Here is a 27,029-nt window from a genome sequence, read left to right as displayed (position 1 = left end):
TTATGGATTTGCATTGAGTTGGTGAGCTGTGAGGTTGAAAAGAAATGTTATTGCATAGCTTGAAAGAGAAGGAATTGTGCTTAAGATTGTTTGTCGTTCCCTTTCAAAAAAAAAAAAAAAAAAGAGGAACAATTTCAAAAGATTGAAGTTGAAAGTTGTTCAGAATAAGCTATGAGTGCAAATTATGCAAGGAATGCCTCTATTGTTTTCTTTGTACAAATCCATAGTCTGTAGCCCTTTGTTATCCGTTTCATTTCAATACCTTATCCTAACCTAAGCCTCCATTACAAACCTTATAAAAGCCCTATTTGATCTTGGGAGAAATGTGGTTCATTATGTGGAGTCTAGATTAAAGGGAAGCCTATGGTTATTGATTCTATTCCAAGTATTTTAATTCCTTCTCTTGAGATCAGTGTTGTGTGCCTTTCTTTCGTGATTAATATAAGAGCTTTTTGTATTTGTTACATATTATCTCTCACATATACTTGAGTGCACATGTCAACCCAATCTCTGAGCGTTTTATTATTAAGGGTATGTCATTCTGAAAATTGGAGTTGAATCTATTTTGTGTATGCTGATTTGGTCTTGTCTGTCTAACACCTAAGTTCATGTCAAGGATGGTCTATACATTCAATGGAGGAGTAAGGTATGTTAATTGAAGCATTATTAGAAATTGAAGAATAAATTCTATATGTGCTGTGCTTGACTATGTTATTGATGGCTGTATTCATGAAATCATGTGTTGGGATGTTTTGAGTCCGTCTTGAGTCTTTTCTTTGTTCTTTTTGCTCGAGGACTAGAAAAATCTAAGTTTGGGGGTGTATTGAGTGCTCATTTTATACTATTTTATGATACTAACTCCCTAACCTAGAGTGCAAGAACTTGGTATTTTGTGTTTCATTAGTTTGTTTTTGTTCTTATAGGATAAAATGAGCAAAGAAGAAAAAAGAAGCCAAAAGAGCCAATTTTAGACTTTTGCTAGTCAAACTAGGAAAAGTGGAGAAATCCTGGTCACACCAGGAAAAGCTGAATCTCAGTCAAACTAGGATTCCTAGTCTCACAAGGAAAGATCAAGCTTGAATAAGAAGAAATCATGATGATACGAAGCCAGAAATGAGAAATCCTAGTTAGAGCAGAAAATCCTATTTGAACTAGGAAACCTAATCCGAGTAGGAAATGGAGTCCTAATGAAGATAGGAGTCTTGAGGGGCAAAATGGTAATTGTGAAATTCCAAGTGAGATAGAAATCCTAAGTCAATAAGGATTCCTAGGTGGACAAGGAGAAGTGGTCAAAAGTCAAAGTCAACAAGTCAAAGGTTCTAGAAGCTTCTGGAAGACATTGGGCCAAAGCATGTTGATGTGTTTTCTTAGAACAAAATAAACATTTATCTCATTCTAAGTATACTCGCAAGTGCACGAATCGCATCAGTAGCAAAGCGCACAAGCATGAGGTCGATCCCACAAGGAATGGTTAATAAATAATGAATCCATGCAATTAATCACTAGAATAACTAAATGGGGGGTTTTGGAAAGATGAAACACACGCACACATCACCACACGCACACACCCTTTATTCTATCTTGCAATGTTAAGTTTTCAGTTTCAAATCAGATAAGCATGCAATAACCATCCAAGGCTAATGACAGTTAATTTGAACACAACATATTAAAGTTTGACTGCTAAAAAGGTTTGGCTAGTTACTTTCTCGCCATTGTTCTCCTAATGTATAAACTAAGAGCTTCTTGGGCCTTCCTTAGCCAGTTAACCTACATGTTCCCTAGTTCAAGCTAAGACAGCTGTTACCCATGCAGGAGTCATTAAGTTTTATGAGAACGTCAAACATGCACAACATATAAGCTTTGACTATTTCCTTATAGAGGTCGCCCAACCCCACTACCAAGAATAATCCCTTATTCCCTTGTTACTTGTGGTTTAGTGTCTTTGACTATTTCACAGCTAAACCTAACAAATAAACTAGATGCAATTACCCTAAGGTGGCCAGTCAAAGGATGCAAACAACTAGTGACGGGTTCAATTAGATAGTGGAAATTTAATACATGCAAACATCAAACTAACAGACCAAGAGACGGATAAACGATTTGTTAGAACATGCAAATCCATTAATCGACCTACAACTAACATGCAAGATAGAACAAATAACTACATAACTAAATTAAATAAAACAAAACAGCAACCAACAATAATAAAATCCCAATTCATGCTTGCTAAAGAAATCAGAAACACAAAGTTAATGAATTTAAAGGCATAAACGAATCGAAATCATAAACACAACTAAACTAGATTGACAAATATAAACTAATTAGAATCTGAAACATGCATTAAATAAAACCAAAGCTATAATTAATTAAATTCAGAAACTTAAATTAAATAAATTCAGAAACCAATATCCAACAATAAATCTGAAAACTAGAAGAAAAATCAAAGGAAACAGACAAGAGGGGCTGCGGCAAGACAAGGAAGAGAAGGCACCTTCCACAAGCAATTGGCTCACGGCTATGGTGAGCTAAGGCTTGCGGCTTAGGGTTGCTCTTCCTTGCAGCCACTCCAATCCTATCTCTCTCTCAACCTTCGGCTAGCCCTCTCAAGAACAAAACTCAAAACTGAAATTAAAATCCTAAAACAGAAAATAAACTAGGAGGCAAGGGAAATTTCGGCTGGAGTGTGTAAAGTGTGCTAGGGTTCTGAATTGATGGGATATATATAGAGGTGCAATCCTTGAGAGGCAAGGAGAAGGTGACTTGCGGCAGCAGTTAGGGTTTGCTGCTCCTTGTAGCTTGCGGCATCAGCTAGGGTTTCTAGCTATGGGCTTGCGGCAAGGGCTTGTCCTTTTGGGCTTAAGTGATGCATGCAAGTCAGCTAGGGCCTCCCTCCTTGCGCATGGGCTGATGGTCTTGGGCCTTGATAGTGCATTGGACTCACATGTGTTGGGCTGAAGTAGCTTGCACAAGATGGGCTAGGGTTTGGAGAGTAATTGCTAAAAGTAACTAGCCAAACCTTTTAGTAGACGAACTTTGTTAACATGTTTGCATATTGATTGTTAGTATCCATAGTAAGGTGAATGGTATGCTAGTGGTGGATTCTTACCCCTAGTGTTTCTTTATCATTGTTCTTATATAAATTAATTCAGTTTGTTATTTTAAAGTTTTGTTACTTATTTGTTAGTTTAGCCTCAGTCTCAAACCCAATCAAAACCCCCCATTTGCGTGTGTGAGTTAGGGTTGATTTAATTGAATTTAATTGAGTTAGTAATCGTAACACTAGTACAATTCCCTGTGGGATCGACCTCGTATCTGTAAGCTTTGCTACTCCGCGATTCGTGCACTTGCAAGTTAACCTAGAGTTGTTAAAAATGTTTAATATAATTGCTCTAGGAAAACATACAACAAGATCCGCAGCCAAATCCTCAAACCTCAGCACTGGACAGAATCCACACAACTTCAAGAGCCTCGGTGTTTGACCGTATCAATTTTGGAGCACCAAGAGCATCTGTGTTTGGTCGCATTGGTAGTTCTTCCTCTCATTGTGCTAATACACCAATTATTCCTGCCTCAGTATTCAACAGGCTGGCTTTTCCAGACCAGACAGAAAATGACCTACCATATGATGCAAGGAAATCCGTGTTTGAGAAAATTGAAACTTCAGGCAAGCCCTCTGGAAATAAGAATGGTAAGGTGTTAAAAATGAGAAGGCTCGACGAACCGATAGAAGATGGAAAGCTTCGAAGTCTTATCCCTTCGCGTATGCGTCGTCTTTCAACACTAGAAGTTAGGACGGAAGGGTACCTTAAAGTAAAACAGCACACAATCATATTGACGGGTCAATCAAAAGAACGTCCTGTCGAGGATGACGAAAAAGAAGAAATTGAAGCCGTCTTCCACATCACTATAAAGGCGGCGGATGACCAAGAATCTTCTGAAGATGAAATTGAAGAAGCTCCACCAATACTTGAGGATGGGGGGCAAGCTACTGTGGATGAGTTGAAGGAGCTTAACTTGAACATTGATGAAGAGCCTAAGCCAATTTTTGTCAGTACGATGTTGAGTGACGCTGAAGAAAAAAGTTATCATGAATTACTCCTTGAGTACAAGGATGTTTTCGCCTGGACATACAAAGAAATGCCAGGCCTTGATCCAAAGGTGGCAGTACATCACCTTGCAGTTCAGCCTGGTACACGTCCAATCAAGCAAACACAACGTCGCTTCCGTATGGAGCTTCTCACTCAAATTGAGGCTGAGGTGGACAAATTAAAAGCAGCTGGTTTCATAAAGGAAGTTCAGTATCCAAAGTGGATTGCAAACATTGTCCCAGTAAAGAAGAAAAACGGGCAAATTCGGGTTTGGGTTGATTTCCGGGATTTGAATGATGCTTGTCCAAAAGATGACTTCCCCTTGTCGATAATCGAACTTATGGTTGATGCAACTACGGGGCATGAAGCTTTTTCCTTTATGGATGGTTCGTCTGGGTACAATCAATGGCACTTGAGGATGAAGAATTGACAGCATTCCGTACTCCGAAAGGTATTTACTGTTACAAGATGATGCCGTTTGGACTGAAAAACGTGGAGCTACTTACCAACGCGCCATCAAGAAGATCTTTGACGATATTCTTCATAAGAAAGTTGAATTCTATGTTGATGATCTAGTGGTCAAGACTAAAAGGAAGGAAGATCTGCAAGACTTGCGTACGGTATTTGACAGGTTGCGGAAGTATAAGCTCAAAATGAATCCATTGAAATGTGCTTTCGGTGTCTCATCTGGGAAATTTCTCGGTTTCATTGTCAAACATCGTGGCATTGAAGTGGATCAGTCAAAGATCAAGGCTATCCAAGACATGCCTGCACCACGGAACCTGAATGAGTTAAAGAGTCTGCAAGGTCGGCTTGCTTTTATCCGGCTGTTTATCTCGAATTTAGCAGGGCGTTGCCAGCCCTTCAGCGGACTCAGGAAGAAAGACGTACCGTTTGTATGGGATGAGGCGTGTCATAACGCTTTTCAAAGTATAAAGAAATATTTGTCAAGCCCACCTGTCTTAGGTGCACTAGTAGCTGGTAAGCCACTTGTACTCTATATTGCCGCGTAGGAAATGTCGGTAGGAGCGCTTCTCGCACAAGAGAATGAGTCTGGTAAAACAAGAGCACTCTATTATCTAAGCCGAACACACACCGGTCCATAATTGAATTACACTCCGATAGAGAAAACGTGCCTTGCCCTTATCTTTGCAATACAAAGCTCAGACATTACATGCAAGCGTACACTGTGCACTTGGTGGCACGAGCTGACCCAGTCAAATACATTATCTCAAAGTCAGTTTTGATAGGATGATTGGCAAAATGGGCCTTCTCAATTAGTATGAAATCATTTACATTCCCGCAAAGGCAGTCAAGGGTCAGGCCTTGTGATGAGTGTGCATTTTGCATCACTTTATGATACTAATTCCTTAACCTAGAGTTTTAGAACTCGATATTTTGTGTTTCTTGTCTTGTTTTTGTATTTTCAGGTCAAATGAAGCAGAAATAGGAAAAGGAAGCAAATGGAGCCATTTTGGGACATTTCCTGGTCAAACTAGGAAAACGAGTGAAATCTTGGTCAAACCAGGAAAAGTGCAGAAATCCTAATCAAATGAGGATTCCTAGTCACACTAGGAAATATCAAGTCCAGAACCATCATTGCAGAGCCAGAAATGAGAAATTCTGATTTGAACAGGAATTCCTGGTTGAATTAGGAAACCTAACCCTACTAGGGAAAGGAGTCCTAATGACACTAGGAGACCCCAGGGGCAATATGGTCATTACGAGAAGTCGAAATGGATAAGGAATCCTTCATTTATAAGAAATCCTAGTTGGACTAGGAAATGTTGGTCAAAGTCAACTCTACAAAGTCAAGGTTCCAGAAGCTTCTAGAAGGTGGTGGACATCCATGGAAATGAATGGAGGGAAGAAATGAATTCAAATTCAAATGGAAATGAGGGGCAAAATGGGAAGTCAAAGTCAATGGTCAAGGGTCAACTCTGGCAAGTCAACAAGTTAAATGGGCCATGGGCCATGTCATGCCGAAATCTGAAGGGGCCATGCATGCATGCATGCGCCAGCCCAAGATGAAGCCCAATGCGCAAGACTCAAGGTCACAGCCCATGAAGTGAAACCCTAGCCCACCTTGTGTAAGCCCAACGCGCCAGCCCAAGACCAGCAGCCCATCACGCCAAGACCTAACAGCCAGCAGCCCATGCGCATGAAGGAAACCCTAGGCCTTGCGTGAGTCACTTAAGCCCAAGGAGCAGCCATTGCCGCAAGCCCATGCACTCCTAACCCTAGCTGCTGCCGCATAACCCTGAGCCTTGCCTCCTGTTGAATGTTTTCTTAGAACAAAATAAACATCTATTTCATTCCAAGTATACTCGCAAGTGCACGAATCGCATCAGTAGCAAAGCGTACAAGCACGAGGTCGATCCCACAGGGAATGGTTAATACACAACAAATCAATTCAATTAATCAATAGAATAACTAAATGGTGGGGTTTTTGGAAAGATGGAAACACACAGACACCACACCACACGCACACACCCTTTATTCTATCTTGTAATGTTAAGTTTTTAGTTTCAAATCAGATAAGCATGCAATAAGCATCCAAGGCTAATGACAATTAATTTGAACACAATGTATTAAAGTTTGACTGCTAAAAAGGTTTGGCTAATTACTTTCTCGCAATTGTTCTCCTAAGGCATAAACTAAGAGCTTCTTGGGCCTTCCTTAGCCAGTTAACTTACATGTTCCCTAGTTCAAGCTAAGGCAGCTGTTACCCATGTAAGAGTCATTAAGATTCGTGAGAACGTCAAACATGCACAACATATAAGCTTTGACTATTTCCTTATAGAGGTCGCCCAACCCCATTACCAAGAATAATCCCTTATTCCCTTGTTACTTGTGGTTTAGTGTTTTTGACTATTTCACAGCTAAACCTAACAAATAAACTAGATGCAATTACCCTAAGGTGGCCAGTCAAAGGATGCAAACAACTAGTGACGGGTTCAAATAGATAATGAAAATTTAATACATGCAAACATCAAACTAACAGACCAAGAGACGGATAAACGATTTGTTAAAGCATGCAAATCCATTAATCAACCTACAACTAACATGCAAGATAGAATAAATAAACCTACATAATTAAAATAGAAAAGAAAATCAGAATAATAGAAATAAATTCCCAATCCATGTTGGAAAGCAAACTAATTAAACAAAACAATTAAAAACTAGAATTCCAAAAGAAAAACAAAGAGAACATCCTAAGAGAGTGGCAGCAGCGGCGACACAAGGTGGCAGCAGCGGTGGCACAAGGTTGCAGCGGCTCGACTCCTTCCTCCTCCTTCGGTTCAGCAGAAAAATAAAGAAAGAGAGATGATGGTGGCTGCGGCAAGGGAAGAGAAATAATGGGGGCTGCTAGGGTTCCTAGGCTGCGTGAGAAAAGAAAGAGAGAGAAAGGAGGCTAGGGTGTGCGGCAAGAAGAGAGAGAGACTAGGCTAGGGTTTCTGAAATTTCAGAGAGGAGATCCCTCTCTTTGAGTTATAAAGATGTATTTATAGAGGAGAGTGGGGCTGAGATTTCTCTTTCTCTTCAATGTGGGATAAGTGCATTCCTTGCACACCAAGACTTATAATTTTCGGCCAAACATGGGCCTTGGGCTGATTTGGGCTCTTTTTGGGCGTAACTCTGTTTTCAGTTCGCGGAACTGCTGCGCTACCTCCACTAAAATGACCATATCTTGAGCTAGAAAACTCAGAATCGAAATCCGTAAAATTCCCTGCGAAGCTAACATCCGTATCTTTCCAACCATATATGGCATGCTACCTGATTTGTTCTGGAGAATTACAGAATTGCTGTCGAAATTGGTGCTCTATTTTCCAGGGTTTTTAATTCTTTTTCAGCTAGGTTTCCTTGGGCTTTCTCTTTGTAGGCGTGATGGGCTAGGGTTTCCTTTAAAAGAACATGGGCTGGCTGCAACAAGCAAGTGGCGTAATGGGCTTTAGGGATGCATGGCTTGCGCATGGTTGTATGACTTGGGCTGAATGGGCTGCAAGCATGCAAATAATGTGTTGGTGTTGTATGTTTTCCTAGAGCAAATTAAATAACCTTTTCTGAGCTCTAGGTTAACTCGCAAGTGCACGAATCGCTAAGTAGCAAAGCTTACAAATATGAGGTCGATCCCACAGGGAATTGTACTAGTGTACGATTACTAACTCAATTAAATTCAATTAACTCAACTCTAACTCACACACGCAAATGGGGGGTTTTGATTGGTTTTTAAGGCTAAACTAAACAAACAGAGAAATAACAAACTTTAAAATGACAACTGAAAGATTTCGGGTAAAACAATAATAAAGAAACACTAGGGGTCAGAATCCACCACTAGCATACCATTCACTCTACTATGGATATTAACAATCAATATATAAACATGTCAACAAAGTTCGTCTACTAAAAGGTTTGGCTAGTTATTTTTAGCAATTACTCCCCTTACTGTGCATAAATTAAGAGCTTCTTGGGCCTTCCTTAGCCAGTTAACTTGCATGTTCCCTAGTGCTAAGCTAAGGCAGCTGTTACCCATGCAAGAGTCATTACGATCTGTGAGAGTGACAAACACACAGCGCATAGCTCCAAATTAATGTACCCTATGTCCTCTATGATCCCTTTTCTCATGAATATTATCTTAGGATATCCACTTGTTGCCTATTGAAACTATCATCCTTTCGAGCTTATTTAGTTTCACAACATATATCTAGATGCATGCAACCTAAGGTGATCAGTCAAAGATGCGAAACAAATAGATTCAATTTAAACAGAGATCCAAGATTTGTCAATATGTAAATAATTAAAAATCAATAATCCATAGTGAGAGTAAGCAGCATCGCTAGGGCTTCATCCTAGCCCTAGCCCAATATTCAGTTACACATAATTAAATCCATAAATAAATAATGCATAATTAAAACAATTAAAATAAAAGAAAGGGACGAAGAAATCAAGCCACGGATGACGAGGTGGAGGCGGCTCCACCCTTGGACGGTGTGGCTGCAAGGTGGCGTGATGGCTGCTGCTCGGCAAAATGGGGGCAGCAAGAAGGTGGCGTGGCTAGGTGGTGGTGGCTGCAACGTGACTTCCTCCTCCTTCTTCAGTTCAGCCCAAAAATAAAAGAACACAAAGATAGGTGGCTGTAGCAGAAAAATAAAGAGAAGAGAAGGAGGTGACGGGGGCTGCGGCAAGAGAAAAGAAAGAGATGGTGGCTGCTAGGGTTTGCTTCAGAAAAATAAAAGGAAGAGAGAGAAAGGACAAGGGGTGTGCGGCAAGAAAGAGGGAGGCTAGCTAGGGTTTCCGAAAAATTAAAGAGAAGAGCCAAAACTTCGGACCCCCTTTTTCTGATTTTTAGAGATATATTTATAGAGGGAAGTGGGGCTGCTTTTCCTATTCCTCTCCAATGTGGGATTGATGTAACTTGACCTAATGGACCAAGGCCATACTCACTTAAGCCCAATACACATAACAGCAGCCCCCTTGCGCAAGTTACTTAAGCCCAAAGCCTTCAGCTCATGCGCCAATTACATGGCCCATCACTTGAGTCCATGCGCCAGCCCCTAGGGTTCCACTTAAGCCCATGCCGCACCCTCCTTAGGGTTTCACGCCTGGCCCAAGCCCAATCCCTTGGCTGAAATTCATCTCATCCATTTGTGCTTTGGCCCAATGTCTTCCAGAAGCTTCTAGAACCCTTGACTTGTTGACTTTGACTTTTGACCACTTCTCCTTGTTCACCTAGGAATCCTTGTTGACTTAGGATTTCTATCTCACTTGGAATTTCACAATTACCATTTTGCCCCTCATGATTCCTATCTTCAGTAGGACTCCATTTCCTACTTGGATTAGGTTTCCTAATTGAAACAGGATTTCCTGCTCCAACTAGGATTTCTCATTTCTGGCTTCTGATCATCATGATTCCTTCTTATTCAAGCTTGATCTTTCCTTGTGAGACTAGGAATCCTAGTTTGACTGGGATTCGGCATTTCCTGGTGAGACCAGGATTTCTCCACTTTTCCTAGTTTGACTAGGAAACATCTAAAAATGGCTCTTTTGGCTCCTTTTCACTTCTTTGCTCATTTCATCCTATAAAAACAAAAACAAGCTAACAACACACAAAATATCGAGTTCTTGCACTCTGAGTTAGGGAGTTAGTATCATAAAATAGTGTAAAATGAGCACTCAACACACCCCCAAACTTAGATTTTGCTAGTCCTCGAGCAGAAAGAACAAAGAAAAGACTCAAGACAGACTCAAAACATCCCAACACATGACTTCATAAGCACAGCCATAAATAGCATAATCAAGCAAGATATATATAGAATTTATTCCTCAATCTCTAATAATGTTTCAATTAACATACCTTACCCGTCATGAAGCATATAGACCATCCTTGACACAAACTAAAGTGGTTAGACAAACAAGACTAAATCAGCATACACAAAATAGATTCAACTTCAATTCTCACTAAGGCATACTCTCAACAATAAAACGCTCAGATATTGGGTCAATACGTGCACTCAAGTATATGTGAGAGATGATATGATAAACAAATACAAAAAGCTCACATATTAATCATGAAAGAAAGGCACAATGAAACAAAAACACTGATCTCAATAGAAGAAATTAAAATACTTGGAACAGAATCAATAACCATAAGCTTCCCTTTTATCTAGACTCCACATAATGAACCACATTTCTCCCAAGATCGAGTAGGGCTTTAATAAGGGTTGTAATGGAGGCTTAGGTTAGGATAAGGTTTTGAAATGAAAGGGAGAACAAAGGGCTACATACTATGGATTTGCACAAGGAAATCAATAGAGGCATTCTTTGCATAATTTGTACTCATAGCTCAAATTCGAACACCTTTCCACTTCCATCTTTTGAAATCGTCCCTTCCCTTTGATTTTTGATTCTTGATTTTTTTTTTTTTTTTTGAAAGGGAACGACAAACAATCTTAAACACAATTTCTTTTCCTTTTACATCGAGCTATGCATAGACATTTCTTTTCAACCTCACATTATCACCAACTCCATGCAAATTCATAGGTAAGGTAAACGGGTAGAGGAGTGAAACTCCCCCAAACTTAGGGTTTAGCATAGGGGTGAACAAAGAAAAGGTCATTAGGCTCAAAATGTTTGACTAGGGTTATAACATAGGGTAGGCTTTAGGCTATGGGTTAAAAACAAACAAGGCCTAATATCATCTCCTAAGATTTATGTAGTTATATTCATGCTTTGTATAGAATAAGAGAGAAGTTCTAGCTCTTTAATTCACAATTATATTCCAAGTACCTAATCAAAATAGAGAATAATGAGATCACAACGACTTTATATGACAAGAAAATATTAGAGTAACGTTAACACTCAAGAATTGAAGTACAGGGCTAAAAAGCTCACTTAGGTCATACAAGTCTACTCTATTAAGTATATGCATCTCTAAGCATGCAAGTCATCACTTAAGCTCATGAAAACAAGGCCACAAGTCCATAGAGTTGTAAAGCATGTTACGAAACAATACTAGATAAAGAAGAATACATACTATATATACAAGCTAGACATGTTCAAAATACCATACATAATGAAATCAATTAGTTGGGGACTCAAGACTTAAAACAAACAAAAACACTCAAAAATACTGTTGCATGCTTCTAAAGATTCGAATCCATCACTACGGTGAATGAAATCTTAAGAACAGATGCATTTTAATGTGGGTTTGATACCTCTAATTTACAACAAAAGTAAAATTTTTTTTTTTTTTTTTTTTTTTTTCACACTAAAAACTAAAAATGCATTGCATTCCCCACCCCCAAACTTGAAAGAAACATTGTCCTCAATGTTTAAATGAATGACAAATGTAATGCACAATGTAATGAAAAGAGGAAGGGAAAAACATCAAAACTTAATGAACGGAGCAAAGAGAGGGTGAAAACGTACCTTGGCTGATGTGAAAATGGCTTGCCCACGCATATGTACAAAATCACTCCCTCGCCGTCATCCATCCCTTGGGTTGCCTCCCAAGAAGCGCTAAGTTTCACGTCTTCAGCCAGACCTAGTCTTGTACTAGAAATCAATTTTCTCTTGGTTCAGCTCAAAATCAGGTTCAAGGAAAGGTTTCACACGATGACCATTGACCTTAAATATGTTCCCATTCTTCGGATTCTGGATTTCAACTGTACCATAAGGAAACACTCTAATCACCTCATAAGGTCCGGTCCATCTTGAACGTAACTTGCCTGGGAAGAGACGTAATCTTGTATCGTATAATAACACCTTCCCTCCAACAAAGAATTCTCTTGGGCGTAGCTTCTTATCATGGTACCTCTTGGTCCTTTCCTTGTACAACTTAGCATTCTCATATGCGAAATGTATTTCCTCCAGCTCACTAAGCTGCAACTTCCTTTTCTCACCAGCGGCATGAATATCAAAATTGAACTTCTTAATCGCCCAATATGCCTTATGCTCAAGCTCAACTGGTAAATGACAAGCTTTCCCATAGATCAGTCGAAACGGAGACATTCCAATGGGTGTCTTGTAAGCGGTGCGATAAGCCCATAATCCGTCACTAAGCTTGGTAGACCAATCCTTCCTATTGGCGAGCACTGTTCTTTCCAAAATGAACTTGATCTCACGATTCGATATTTCCACTTGTCCACTCGTCTGAGGATGGTAGGGAGTAGCCACTTTATGCCTTATTCCATATTTCTTCATCACTGCCTCAAACAACTTATTGCAAAAATGCGATCCCCCATCACTAATGATGGCTCTCGGGGTACCAAATCGTGCAAAGATATTGGTCTTAAGGAAATTCAAGACCACTCGAGCATCATTAGTCCTACAAGCGACAGCTTCCACCCACTTAGACACATAATCAACTCCAACCAGAATGTACTCGTATCCAAAGGAAGATGGAAATGGTCCCATGAAATCTATACCCCAAACATCAAAGATCTCAACTTCCAACATAAAGTTCAGCGGCATCTGATCACGAGCAGAAATATTTCCCATCTTCTGACATCTATCGCATGTGAGGTAAAACTGATGACAATCATGAAAGATAGTTGGCCAAAAGAAACCTGCTTGAAGAATCTTGTAAGCGGTCTTAGTCCCTCCACCACGGCCTCCACATTCTTTAGAATGACACATCTCAATATTCCTCTGCTCCAATTCCGGTACACATCGTCTTATCAACTGATCTGACCCATATTTGAACAAATAAGGATCATCCCACACATACTGTCTGACATCATGCAAAAACTTCTTCCTTTGGTAGTGTGTCAGATCATTGGGCAACACTACACTTGCTAAATAATTAGCTATGTCAGCATACCATGGAGTAGTCAGAATGGCGAAAAGCTGCTCGTCCGGGAATGACTCTCGTAACGGTAGTGTGTCCTCTTCAGACTGTTCCTCATTGACGAGTCTACTCAAATGGTCTGCTACCACATTCTCACAACCTTTCTTATCCTTGATCTCAATATCGAATTCCTGTAGCAACAGAGTCCATCTAATCAACCTCGGCTTGGCATCTTTCTTATTCAGCAGATACTTGAGAGCGGCATGATCCGTGTAGATGATGATCTTAGACCCAATCAAATAACTTCTAAATTTCTCCAAAGCAAAGATCACAGCAAGCAACTCCTTCTCTGTAGTAGAATAGTTCATCTGTGCATCATTCAGAGTCCTGCTTGCATAATAAATCACATGTGGCAGCTTATCGACTCTCTGACCCAAAACTGCTCCAACAGCATAGTCACTTGCATCACACATGAGCTCAAACGGCAAGTTCCAATCGGGTGGCATAATGATTGGAGCAGAAGTGAGTAGCTTCTTCAACTTGTTAAATGCAACCAAACAATCCTCATTAAACTCGAAATTCACCTCTTTTTGCAATAAGGTGCACAAAGGCCTAGAGATCTTGGAAAAATCCTTGATGAACCTCCTATAAAACCCAGCATGGCCTAGGAAACTTCTTACTTCCTTAACACTCGATGGAGGCGGCAATCTCTGTATCACATCAATCTTGGCCTTATCAACTTGTATGCCCTCCTTTGAAATCACATGACCCAATACTATCCCTTGTTGAACCATGAAGTGACATTTCTCCCAATTAAGCACTAGATTGGCTTCTTGACATCTTTTCAGAACTAAAGACAAGTTATCCAGACATGCATCAAAAGACGAACCAAAAACAGAAAAATCATCCATAAATACCTCAATGATTCGTTCCACCATGTCAGAGAAAATAGACATCATGCATCTCTGAAATGTTGCAGGCGCATTGCACAATCCGAATGGCATCCTCCTATAAGCAAACGTACCAAATGGACATGTGAACGTGGTCTTCTCTTGATCCTCGGGTGCAATAGCAATCTGATTATACCCACTATACCCATCCAAAAAGCAATAGTGACTATGACCGGCCAACCTTTCCAACATCTGGTCGATAAATGGCAAAGGGAAATGATGCTTCCTTGTTGCGGTGTTAAGCTTTCGATAATCAATACAGACACCCCAACCGGTTTGCGTCCTTTGGGGAACCAACTCATTATGCTCATTCTTCACCACAGTAATACCACTTTTCTTTGGCACTACTTGAACAGGACTAACCCACTTTGAATCACTAATAGGATAAATAATACCAACATCCAACAATTTGATTACCTCATTACGCACAACTTCCTTCAGAGTTGGATTCAGTCTTCTTTGGGCATCACGAGTAGGCTTGGATTCCTCCTCAAGTAAAATTCTGTGCATACACACTGTGGGTGAGATCCCCTTGATATCGGCTATGGTCCATCCCAATGCTAACCGATTTTCCTTCAGAATTCTCAAGAGTCTTTCTTCCTCGCTTGCACTCAAATTAGCTGCAATAATCACAGGCAAGGTCTCATTCTCTCCCAAAAATGCATATTTCAAATGCTCTGGTAACGGTTTCAGCTCCAACTTAGGTGCTTGCTCAATAGATGGAAGTGTCTTCTGATTAGTGGGTACTAGCATTTCAAACTGGTTAAACCACTTATTCCTGAGAGGTCGGTTGCCCTCCAAACGTATAGGAGTTGTTTCCACGTTTTCATCCAGCTCACTAGACTCGAGTGCTCCCAAAGCAACCTCCAATGTATCTGTTGATGTGTTTTATTAGAACAAAATAAACAATTACCTCATTCTAAGTTTACTCGCAAGTGCACGAATCGCATCAGTAGCAAAGCGTACAAGCACGAGGTCGATCCCACAGGGAATGGTTAATATACAACAAATCAGTGCAAATAATCACTAGAATAACTAAATGGGGGGTTTTGAAAGATGGAAACACACGCACACATCACCACACGCACACACACTTTATTCTATCTTGCAATGTTAATTTTCAGTTTCAAATCAGATAAGCATGCAATAACCATCCAAGGCTAATGACAGTTAATTTGAACACAACATATTAAAGTTTGACAGCTAAAAAGGTTTGGCTAGTTACTTTCTCGCCATTGTTCTCCTAATGCATAAACTAAGAGCTTCTTGGGCCTTCCTTAGCTAGTTAACCTACATGTTCCCTAGTTCAAGCTAGGGCAGCTGTTACCCATGCAGGAGTCATTAAGTTTTATGAGAATGTCAAACATGCACAACATATAAGCTTTGACTATTTCCTTATAGAGGTCGCCCAACCCCACTACCAAGAATAATCCCTTATTCCCTTGTTACTTGTGGTTTAGTGTCTTTGACTATTTCACAGCTAAACCTAACGGATAAACTAGATGCAATTACCCTAAGGTGGCCAGTCAAAGGATGCAAACAACTAGTGACGGGGGTTCTAATAGATAGTGGAAATTTAATATGCGCAAACATCAAACTAACAGACCAAGAGACGGATAAACGATTTGTTAAAGCATACGAATCCATTAATCAACCTACAACTAACATGCAAGATAGAATAACTAACCTACATAATTAAATAAAACAAATAAAAGAAACAAAACAGCAACAAATAAATGAAATCCCAATTCATGCTTGCAAAAGGAAATCAGAAACGCGAATTAAACAAACTTAAGAACATAAACTAAACAACTAATTTAAAGTGCATAAATTAAATGAAATCAGAAACATAAAGTAATTGAAACAACTAAACAATTAAATTAGATTACATCAATTAAATTGCATAAACTTAAACAATTAACTAAAATCAGAACCAAAGCTCTAAAAGAAATAAAAAGACAACTAAATAAAACCAGCAAATTAATTAAATAAAATCAGTAGCACAATCCAACAATAAGAATAGAAACTAGAAGGAAAAAGAAAACAAAAATCAGAGGTGCAACAAATCGGGGCTGCGGCAAGGAGAGAGGAAGAAGGAGGCACCTAGCACAAGCAATTGGCTCACGGCAAGGTGAGCTTGGGCTTGCGGCAGCAGGTGGTACTTCCCTCTCACTTGTCACGCCACCCTCTCTCTAAACCTCTCTCTGAATTCGGCTCACCTTACAAGAAAATAAAAGTCTGAAACTAAAACCCTAAAACAGAAAAATAAAACTAGGAGGGGGAGAGTGATTTCGGCTGGAGGAGGAGAGAAAAAGGTGTCTCTAAAAGTCTGAATGAGGGGGTTTAAATAGGAGAAGCCTTCCTTGAGAGGCAAGGAAGAGGAAGTTGCGGCTGGCTAGGGTTTGCTCTCCTAGTTCCTTGCGGCATCAGCTAGGGCTGGCTGCACCTTGGGCTTGCGGCATGGGCTGCCCCCTTTGGGCTTAAGTGGCTCACGCCTAGCCTAGCTAGGGTCCCTCCTTGGCGCATGGGCTGGTAGTCTTGGGCTTTGGGCTTGCATGTTGGGCTTCCATGTTGGGCTTCAGTTGCTTGTACAAGATGGGCTAGGGTTTCACTCCATGGGCTTCCATCTTGGGCTTGTCACCTTGGGCTTGCGCATGGCCCCTTGTCTTGCTAGGGTTTGCATGGCATGCATACGCATGCATGGCTGCCATCTACCCCCTTGCGTGTGGCTTTTGGACTGCTAGGGTTTGGGCCCATGCATGTGCATGCATGGCCCACTTGGTTCGGCATCCCTAGGGCCCATGGGCCTTCCACTTTTGACTTCCCATTTTGCCCCTCATTTCCATTTGAATTCAAATTCATTTCTTCCCTCCATTCATTTCCATGGATGTCCACCACCTTCTGGAAGCCTCTAGAACCTTGAAAAACATTTCCTGGTGCAACTAGGATTTCTTGAAAATGAGAGATTCCTTATCCGTTTCGACTTCTCGTAATGACCATATTGCCCCTGGGGTCTCCTAGTGTCACTCGGACTCCTTTCCCTAGTTGGGTTAGGTTTCCTAGTTCAACCAGGATTTCCTGTTCGAATCAGGATTTCACATTTCTGGCTCCGCAATGATGGTTCTGGACTTGATGTTTCCTAGTGTGACTAGGAATCCTCATTTGACTAGGATTTCTGCACTTTTCCTGGTTTGACCAGGATTTCACTCGTTTTCCTGGTTTGACCAGGAAATGTCCCAAAATGGCTCCATTTGCTTCTTTTTCTCATTTCTGCTTCATTTGACCTGAAAACGCAAAAACAAGACAAGAAACACGAAATAGCGAGTTCTAACACTCTAGGTTAAGGAATTAGTATCATAAAGTGATGCAAAATGCACACTCATCACACCCCCAAAATTAGATTTTGCTAGTCCTCGAGCAAATAAAGGAAAGAAAAGACTCAAGACTGACTCCAACATCCCAACAACTGAATTCATGCGCACAACCATTAATCACATAAGAAAGCAAGGCAAATAAATTGTATTCGTCAAATTCTAATAACATTTCAAATAACACACCTTGCTCCTCTATTGTCATATAGGCCATCCTTGACACAAATCCAAGTATTAGACAAACAAGACTAAATCAATACATACATAATAGATTCAACTCCAATCCTCACTATGGCATACTCTCAATGATAAACACTCAAGAATTGGGTTGATATGTGCACTTAAAAGTATATGTGAGAGGAAATATGTAACAAAAACAATTAGCTCACATATGTACATGAAATAAAGGCACATTTTAGAAAGAAATACTGATCTCATGAAAGGAATACAAATGCTTGAAATAGAATTAATAGCCATAGGCTCCCTTCTTAAATAGACTCCACATAAGTATAATACACACTCTTGAGATCAGCTAGGGCTTTAATAGGGTTATAATGAAGGCTTAGGCTAGGATAGAGTATTGAAATGAAAAGGAAAACACAAAGGGCTAATTTCATGGAATTGCAAGCACCAATAGAACATTCTGAGGTACACTTTGCTTCTTTGCACTTCATAGCTTAACTTGAGTTCTTTTTGCTCACTCTTTCTTTTTTTCTTTTTTTTTTTTTTCTTTTGAAACCGTCCCATCTCTTTTCTTTGATTTCTTTTCTTTTTCTTTTCTTTGGGTACGGTATACATACTTTTTTGACACTTTTTTGTACAAGCTATGCATTTTCACTTCTTTTTCACCTCAATCAACATATAAACAACTTGCTACACCATAAAAAGGGTAAAACGGGTAAAAGGGGTGGTACACCCCCAAACTTAGGGTTTGGTATGGGGTAACATAGAAAACGGCTTAAAAGGCTCAAAATGGGTAACTAAGGATAAAACATGTAATGGGTAGGCTTTCAGGCTATGGGGTACACAAACAGGGCCTAAATTCATTTCTCAAGAGTTATGCAAATACGGCATGCTTTGTGTACACAAGAAAAGAGTTCTAGCTCATTGATTCAAGATTATGCATATTCCAAGCAAATGACCAAATGAAAGACAATGAGATCAAAACAACGACTTATATGACAATGATAGAATCAGAGTGGCGCGCAACACTCAAGAATTGAAGAACAGGGCTCAAAAGCTCACTTAGGTCATGCAAGTCTACTCTATTATGCATATAATCATTAGTAATGCTAATCACAACCTAAATTCATATCAACAAGGCCAAATGACATAGAATTGCAAGATATGTTATGGAACACTATTAGAATGAAAAGAACACCAAATATACAGACAATACTAAAACATGCTCATAACAATCATGCACACTCGAATCAATTAGTTGGGGACTCAAAACGACCTGAAACAACCAAAATGACTCAAAAAATTTTTGTTTTTAAAACAATGTCGCACACTTCAAAAGAATCACATCCATCACTAAGGTGAATGAGATCTAACGAAAACGTGCATTTTGATGTGGGTTTTGACACCCTAAGTTTAAAAACAAAAGAAAAAGTTTTTTTCCTAACCTGAAAACACCTAAAAACACTAAAAACGAAAATTTTTTTTCTTTTTCTAAAAACACTCAAAAACACTTAAAACACCCTAAACACTTGTTCTAACCTAAAAACACTAACAAATGACAATTGCCCTTCCCCCCACACTTAAATGATACATTGCCCTCAATGTATATGAAATAAATGCAAGAATGATCAAATTAAGCGAAACGGGAAATTGCAAACATCCAAAACCAAATAAACACACCAAAATGAAAAATTGTCTTATGAAGCGAAATAAAGAAACTGTTTACTTGCATACGCAAGCGTGGACACTCCAAGGGTAGGCGCGGCCTCCTTGGTCCTCAATGACTTCTCCTCCATTATTCGAAACAAAAACTTGGGTTGCCTCCCAATAAGCGCTTGTTTTTCTGTCTTCAGCCCTGACATTGCCATCTCCTTTACTTGCGTCCTTTCCTCTTCCTCTTTTTGCCATTGCTACTCTCGGCATTCCCTAGGAACGAACTGAAGAAGCTCTCCATCTCTGACTTCTCCTCGCCATAAAAAGTGATCTCCTCGTTTTCTGGCATCTCGGAAGTGAGCACATACAGCTCTTGCTTGGTGTAGTACCGAATCGTCATGGCGCTCTCCAATGCTTTGTACTCCATGTTAGAGGTGCACAAAAATGGTCTCCCAAGAATAATAGAGACGTCGCCCGGAATTGTCGGCACATCTAGCACTATGAAATCAGAGGGAATTAGTAATTTACGACATTTAACCAAAACATCCACAAGCAAACCACAAGCTTTTTGGGCTGAAGAGTTGGCGAAGCGAATGTCCACGTCAAATGGTTGCAAATCAGCCTCCTTAAATCCAAGCCTCTCGAACACAACCAGCGGCATGACATTTATAGCTGAACCACTGTCAACTAAGGCATTGGTGATCTTATGCTCCCCTATGCTGCATGGTATGACCAACGAGCCCGGATCCTTCTTCTTGCTTGGAAAAGATGCAAAGAGATGACCACAAATCTCCCTAGGAACGTTGTGACTATGCCCTTGCTCCTCAACCTTCTTCTCAATAGACTTCAATTCCCTCATGGTTGCTGGAAATTTGGTGATGTCAATGTCCGGAATGAGGGGAATCACACGTGTATCAGCTTTCTCCTCTATCATTTCTGGATCCTCCTCTTCCTCACTATCACTGATCTCAATCCCTTCCTTAGTTTTGACCACTCTAACTCTCTTTCTTGCAGTAGTCCTCAAAATAGCATTTACATGCTCCTCATTCTTCGGGTTGACGATGGGCTGACTTGGCAACTTTCCCTTCTCTCTCTGACCCAAAGTAGTGGCAATCTGACCCATTTGACTCTCCAAGTGTGCAATAGCCTTCGAATTGGCTTGCATCTGCTGCTCGGTACGGTTCATGAAGGCATTGGTGCTTTGGGCAAGGGAAGTGGTGCTTTGAGCAATCTGAGCAATCTTGTCCTCCAAACTAGACCTCTCGGCATTAGGGTGCACATACGGCTTGTTGGTGCTCCCACTAGCTTGCTGTCCATTGTTGTTGCTCCACCTGAAATTGGGGTTGTTCTTCCATCCAGGGTTGTAAGTGTTGGAATATGGGTCATACGGCACCCTAGGATAGCTCCCAACCTGGTTCACTTGTTCCACGTCACCCCCTTGTCCTTGCACACTCATCATCTTCTCTTGAGCCAAAGATAACTTCTGCACCATAGTCTTGATTTCCATAATCTGTCCCTCCATGGTGTTTGGCACATCAGCCACCTCATATAACCCTCTCTTTGGTTCTCCTCTTGCACGATTGGAATCCCATTGTTGAGAACTCAAAGAAAGCGACTCAAACAATTCTGTAGCCTCATCCTCCGTTTTGGACATGAATGCACCACCACATGCCGAATCCACCTTGGCTTGGTCTCTCTCCAACAATCCTTGATAAAAACAGCAAATCACATACCAAGGAGATAGGTTATGGTGTGGGCAGCTAGTAAGTAACTCATTGAATCTGTCCCAAGTCTCATGGAATGGCTCGTCCGCCTTCTGCACAAATCCAAGGATCTCCTTCCGAATCGAATTAGTCTTGGAAATGGAATAGAACTTGTTCAACAACTTGCTCGAAAGATCATCCCATGTCGAAATGGAACCACTGGGCAGCGAATACAACCACCTCTTTGCCTTGTCCTTAAGCGCAAAAGGGAACATCCTCAAACTGTACTGATCGGCGTTCAGGCCCCTCAATTGTGCGGCTTCACAAACCCCGGAAAACTCCTTCAAGAAATGGATCAGATCCTCCCCATTCAGCCCATGCTAGCTCGGCAACAAGTGAATCTGACCACTCTTGATTTCGAAATCAGTGGCTATGGTGGCATACCGAATGCACGATGGTTGAGTGGGCAGCGAAGGCGCTGAAAAGTGGCTCAGGGGCTGCGGCACTATCTCGTTTGCTTCAGCCATGTCGACACTCTCAGTCTCTTCACTACTCGAATCTGATGCACTAGGTTGCGGGCTGACTTGTGATGCACCTAAAGCTTCGTCCTTGAGCCTCTCCAACCTAGCAACAAGTTCAGGGTTCATAAAACACACCTAATCAAGAGAAAAACACACAATCAGTAGAAAGAATGCATATAAAGGCATGGCATTTATTAAAAAGTAAAAATTAGCAAAAACTGAAATCTAACTAATATAACCTAATTCTAATGACTAATTACACCAATTCATTGATATTAGACACCATTCCCCGGCAACGGCGCCAAAAACTTGTTGATGTGTTTTCTTAGAACAAAATAAACAATTACCTCATTCTAAGTTTACTCGCAAGTGCACGAATCGCATCAGTAGCAAAGCGTACAAGCACGAGGTCGATCCCACAGGGAATGGTTAATATACAACAAATCAGTGCAAATAATCACTAGAATAACTAAATGGGGGGTTTTGAAAGATGGAAACACACGCACACATCACCACACGCACACACACTTTATTCTATCTTGCAATGTTAATTTTCAGTTTCAAATCAGATAAGCATGCAATAACCATCCAAGGCTAATGACAGTTAATTTGAACACAACATATTAAAGTTTGACAGCTAAAAAGGTTTGGCTAGTTACTTTCTCGCCATTGTTCTCCTAATGCATAAACTAAGAGCTTCTTGGGCCTTCCTTAGCTAGTTAACCTACATGTTCCCTAGTTCAAGCTAGGGCAGCTGTTACCCATGCAGGAGTCATTAAGTTTTATGAGAACGTCAAACATGCACAACATATAAGCTTTGACTATTTCCTTATAGAGGTCGCCCAACCCCACTACCAAGAATAATCCCTTATTCCCTTGTTACTTGTGGTTTAGTGTCTTTGACTATTTCACAGCTAAACCTAACGGATAAACTAGATGCAATTACCCTAAGGTGGCCAGTCAAAGGATGCAAACAACTAGTGACGGGGGTTCTAATAGATAGTGGAAATTTAATATGCGCAAACATCAAACTAACAGACCAAGAGACGGATAAACGATTTGTTAAAGCATACGAATCCATTAATCAACCTACAACTAACATGCAAGATAGAATAACTAACCTACATAATTAAATAAAACAAATAAAAGAAACAAAACAGCAACAAATAAATGAAATCCCAATTCATGCTTGCAAAAGGAAATCAGAAACGCGAATTAAACAAACTTAAGAACATAAACTAAACAACTAATTTAAAGTGCATAAATTAAATGAAATCAGAAACATAAAGTAACTGAAACAACTAAACAATTAAATTAGATTACATCAATTAAATTGCATAAACTTAAACAATTAACTAAAATCAGAACCAAAGCTCTAAAAGAAATAAAAAGACAACTAAATAAAACCAGCAAATTAATTAAATAAAACCAGTAGCACAATCCAACAATAAGAATAGAAACTAGAAGGAAAAAGAAAACAAAAATCAGAGGTGCAACAAATGGGGGCTGCGGCAAGGAGAGAGGAAGAAGGAGGCACCTAGCACAAGCAATTGGCTCACGGCAAGGTGAGCTTGGGCTTGCGGCAGCAGGTGGTACTTCCCTCTCACTTGTCACGCCACCCTCTCTCTAAACCTCTCTCTGAATTCGGCTCACCTTACAAGAAAATAAAAGTCTGAAACTAAAACCCTAAAACAGAAAAATAAAACTTGGAGGGGGAGAGTGATTTCGGCTGGAGGAGGAGAGAAAAAGGTGTCTCTAAAAGTCTGAATGAGGGGGTTTAAATAGGAGAAGCCTTCCTTGAGAGGCAAGGAAGAGGAAGTTGCGGCTGGCTAGGGTTTGCTCTCCTAGTTCCTTGCGGCATCAGCTAGGGCTGGCTGCACCTTGGGCTTGCGGCATGGGCTGCTCCCTTTGGGCTTAAGTGGCTCACGCCTAGCCTAGCTAGGGTCCCTCCTTGGCGCATGGGCTGGTAGTCTTGGGCTTTGGGCTTGCATGTTGGGCTTCAGTTGCTTGTACAAGATGGGCTAGGGTTTCACTCCATGGGCTTCCATCTTGGGCTTGTCACCTTGGGCTTGCGCATGGCCCCTTGTCTTGCTAGGGTTTGCATGGCATGCATACGCATGCATGGCTGCCATCTACCCCCTTGCGTGTGGCTTTTGGGCTGCTAGGGTTTGGGCCCATGCATGTGCATGCATGGCCCACTTGGTTCGGCATCCCTAGGGCCCATGGGCCTTCCACTTTTGACTTCCCATTTTGCCCCTCATTTCCATTTGAATTCAAATTCATTTCTTCCGTCCATTCATTTCCATGGATGTCCACCACCTTCTGGAAGCTTCTGGAACCTTGAAAAACATTTCCTGGTGCAACTAGGATTTCTTGAAAATGAGAGATTCCTTATCCGTTTCGACTTCTCGTAATGACCATATTGCCCCTGGGGTCTCCTAGTGTCACTAGGACTCCTTTCCCTAGTTGGGTTAGGTTTCCTAGTTCAACCAGGATTTCCTGTTCGAATCAGGATTTCACATTTCTAGCTCCGCAATGATGGTTCTGGACTTGATGTTTCCTAGTGTGACTAGGAATCCTCATTTGACTAGGATTTCTGCACTTTTCCTGGTTTGACCAGGATTTCACTCGTTTTCCTGGTTTGACCAGGAAATGTCCCAAAATGGCTTTATTTGATTCTTTTTCTCATTTCTGCTTCATTTGACCTGAAAACGCAAAAACAAGACAAGACACACGAAATAGCGAGTTCTAACACTCTAGGTTAAGGAATTAGTATCATAAAGTGATGCAAAATGCACACTCATCAGTATCTTCTGCAAGATTAGTTTCGCCCACTTCCTCAACCAATGGGTCCAAACTATCAATCCTTAGGCAATCATCCTCCTCCTTTGGATACTTCATTTCACCAAAAACATCAAACTCAACCGTTTCACCAAGTACAGACATTGTCAACTTCATTTCGCTGTGGCCATGAACGGTCTTCCCAATATGATCGGTAGCTCATTCCCTCTAATTGGGGTATCCTCCATTTCAAGAATGATAAAATCAGCGGGCATGATCAAATCTGCAACCCGAACCAGCACATCTTCAACCACACCTTTCGGAACCTTTACTGAACGATCTGCCAATTGAAGAGTAACACTAGTAGGTTTAAGATCTCTTATGCCCAACTGTGCGAAAACTAAATACGGCATCAAATTTATACTTGCTCCCAAATCCAGCAATGCCTTCTCAAACTTATGATCCCCAACCAAACAAGGAATCGTAAAACTGCCAGGGTCCTTCAACTTGGGCGCAACTTTCTTTGCAAAACAGCACTGACTTCTTCACTTAGACACACCTGTTCATGTTCTTTGAATTTTCTCTTGTGTGTGCACAATTCCTTCAAGAACTTGGCATACTTAGGAATCTGCTGAATAGCATCAAGCAAAGGAATGTTGATTTCCACCTTCTTAAACATCTCCAAAATTTCCTTGGCTTGCTCATCCTTACTCTGCTTCCTTTGACGTTGAGGGAAAGGCAACGGAGCTCTTGGAATAGAGGAAGTAATCTCGGCCTTCTTGCTAGCACGTGTAGCAATGTGCTTTTCTTGCTTCTTTCTTTCCTCCTCTTCCTCATCCTTAACCTTAACTTTATCCCTCTTGTACTTTTCCACTTGTTCAGGCTCTAATATCTCAACTTCATCCTCATTGCCTGCATTATCATCTTGAGTAGTGCCCACTTTGTTGTCAATCACTTTCCCACTTCTCAAAGTAGTGATTGCTTCGGCCTTATCCTGAATTGGTGCACCCTTTACCACTTTGTCCAAGGTCAAAGTCACTTGTTCCAATTGGGCTTCCAAATTCGAGATAGCTTTAGCTGTGACACTCAATTGCTCCTCAGTCTTATTCATAAATGTCTTAGGGCCCGTTTGGCACTGCTTCTTAGAAGCACTTTTTAGTAGCGCTTTTATCAGAAGCGCTTATGTTAAGAAGCGCTTATGTTAAGAAGCACATATAAATTTTTATAAAATTTCTAAATTATTTATGCAAAAGCACTTGAAAGTGCTTCTTGAGAAAGCACCTGTCAGGTGCTTCTCAAAAAACCCCTTAGAAGTGCTTTTATAACTCAAAAGCACTTCTAATTATTTTTGTCAAACGCTATCAAAAGTGCTTTTACTAATTTGAAAGCGCTTTTGACAATTTTAAAAGCAGTGCCAAACGAACCCTTAGTATCATTAGACATCGAAGTTGTACTCTGAGCTAATGCAGCCATCATGTCCTCCAAATAAGTACTTCGCTGCTCAACTGGGGACTGTACACTCGGTCTAGCTTGAACTCTTTCAACCTCGAAACATGACTCTCCATGTGATGGCCTAGCTTCCTGATTTGCCATCAGAACCTGCATCATCTGCTTAAGCTCAGATATCTCAGCTTCCATAGCTGATTTCTTTTCCACTCTTTTTCGTCTATTCCACTGCTGTGAACTCAATGCCAATGTGTCAAAGAGTGTCCATGCTTCCTCAAAAGTCTTCTTTTTCAGTGCTCCTCCACATGTCATATCCACCATATTACGATCTTGATCCAACAGACCCTCATAAAAATACTCAATCTGCATCCACGGGGCAAGATTATGGTGCGGACACGAAGTCAGAAGCTCTTGATACCTTTCCCAACTCTCATGAAACACTTCGTCCTCTGATTGTGTAAACCCTAAGATCTGCTTCCTCATAATGATAGTCTTGCTAACTGGATAGAACCTCAGAAGAAACTTAGATGCCAGTTCCTCCCATGTTGTAATTGAAGCGACCTGCAAGGAAAACAACCACTGTTTAGCTTTATCTTTAAGAGAGAATGGAAAACCTTAACTTTCTTTGATCATCGCTCAACCCCCTCAGCTTGCCAATCTCGCATATCGCATGAAATTCCTTGATATGCACGTAGGGATCCTCTCCTTCTAACCCATGAAATGATGGAAGAAGTTTGATTGTCCCACTTGAAAGTTCAAAATCAACTTCCATTTGAGAGTAAGCAATGCACGTTGGTTGAGCTAGAAGTGTTGGAGACGAATAATCACTCAAAGGTATTCTCATTTGAGAGGCTTTCGACTGCAGGGTCTCCTCGACTTCCTCTTCTGATTTCTCTTCTTCATATGCTTCTTCAGATTCACTCCCTCTCGGCGACACAAGAGTCGACCTCATCCTTAATGGTGTCCGATTGAGTCTCTGCCTTCCCTTGTACGCACTCAACACCTTTTGGCCTTCTACGCGTGAAAGAGGAGTGATCTTCGGAT

General features: G+C 40.7%; 1 protein-coding gene across 1 annotated transcript; it reads right to left on the bottom strand.

Annotated features, from left to right (window-relative positions):
• Positions 1-12,282: 12,282 nt before the first annotated feature.
• LOC147292884 (uncharacterized) lies at positions 12,283-26,147 on the bottom strand. Its single transcript, XM_086230957.1, has 6 exons — positions 25,964-26,147; positions 14,926-15,202; positions 14,218-14,478; positions 13,594-13,647; positions 12,598-13,212; positions 12,283-12,316 (listed from the first exon to the last, which is right to left on the bottom strand). The coding sequence occupies exons 1-6, from the start codon at positions 26,145-26,147 to the stop codon at positions 12,283-12,285; spliced, it is 1,425 nt and encodes a 474-aa protein (XP_086087083.1).
• Between the last annotated feature and the right edge of the window lie 882 nt (positions 26,148-27,029).

The sequence above is a fragment of the Dryas octopetala genome, chromosome 2 (assembly GCF_963921425.1).
Source record: "Dryas octopetala chromosome 2, drDryOcto1.1, whole genome shotgun sequence".
Taxonomy (NCBI): domain Eukaryota; kingdom Viridiplantae; phylum Streptophyta; class Magnoliopsida; order Rosales; family Rosaceae; genus Dryas; species Dryas octopetala.
This window is presented reverse-complemented; position numbering and strand designations above follow the sequence as displayed.

Bases quoted from the DNA above. Each gene is read 5' to 3' on its own strand.
- LOC147292884 (XM_086230957.1), bottom strand. From the start codon at position 26,147: ATGATGCAGGTTCTGATGGCAAATCAGGAAGCTAGGCCATCACATGGA. The intron at 13,648-14,217 runs ATGTCAAGAAGC...CATCATCTACAC, and splicing joins TTGTCTTTAGTTCTGAAAAG to GGATCATGCCGCTCTCAAGT. The intron at 13,213-13,593 runs GATTAGATGGAC...GTGTCATTCTAA, and splicing joins AAAGATGCCAAGCCGAGGTT to AGAATGTGGAGGCCGTGGTG.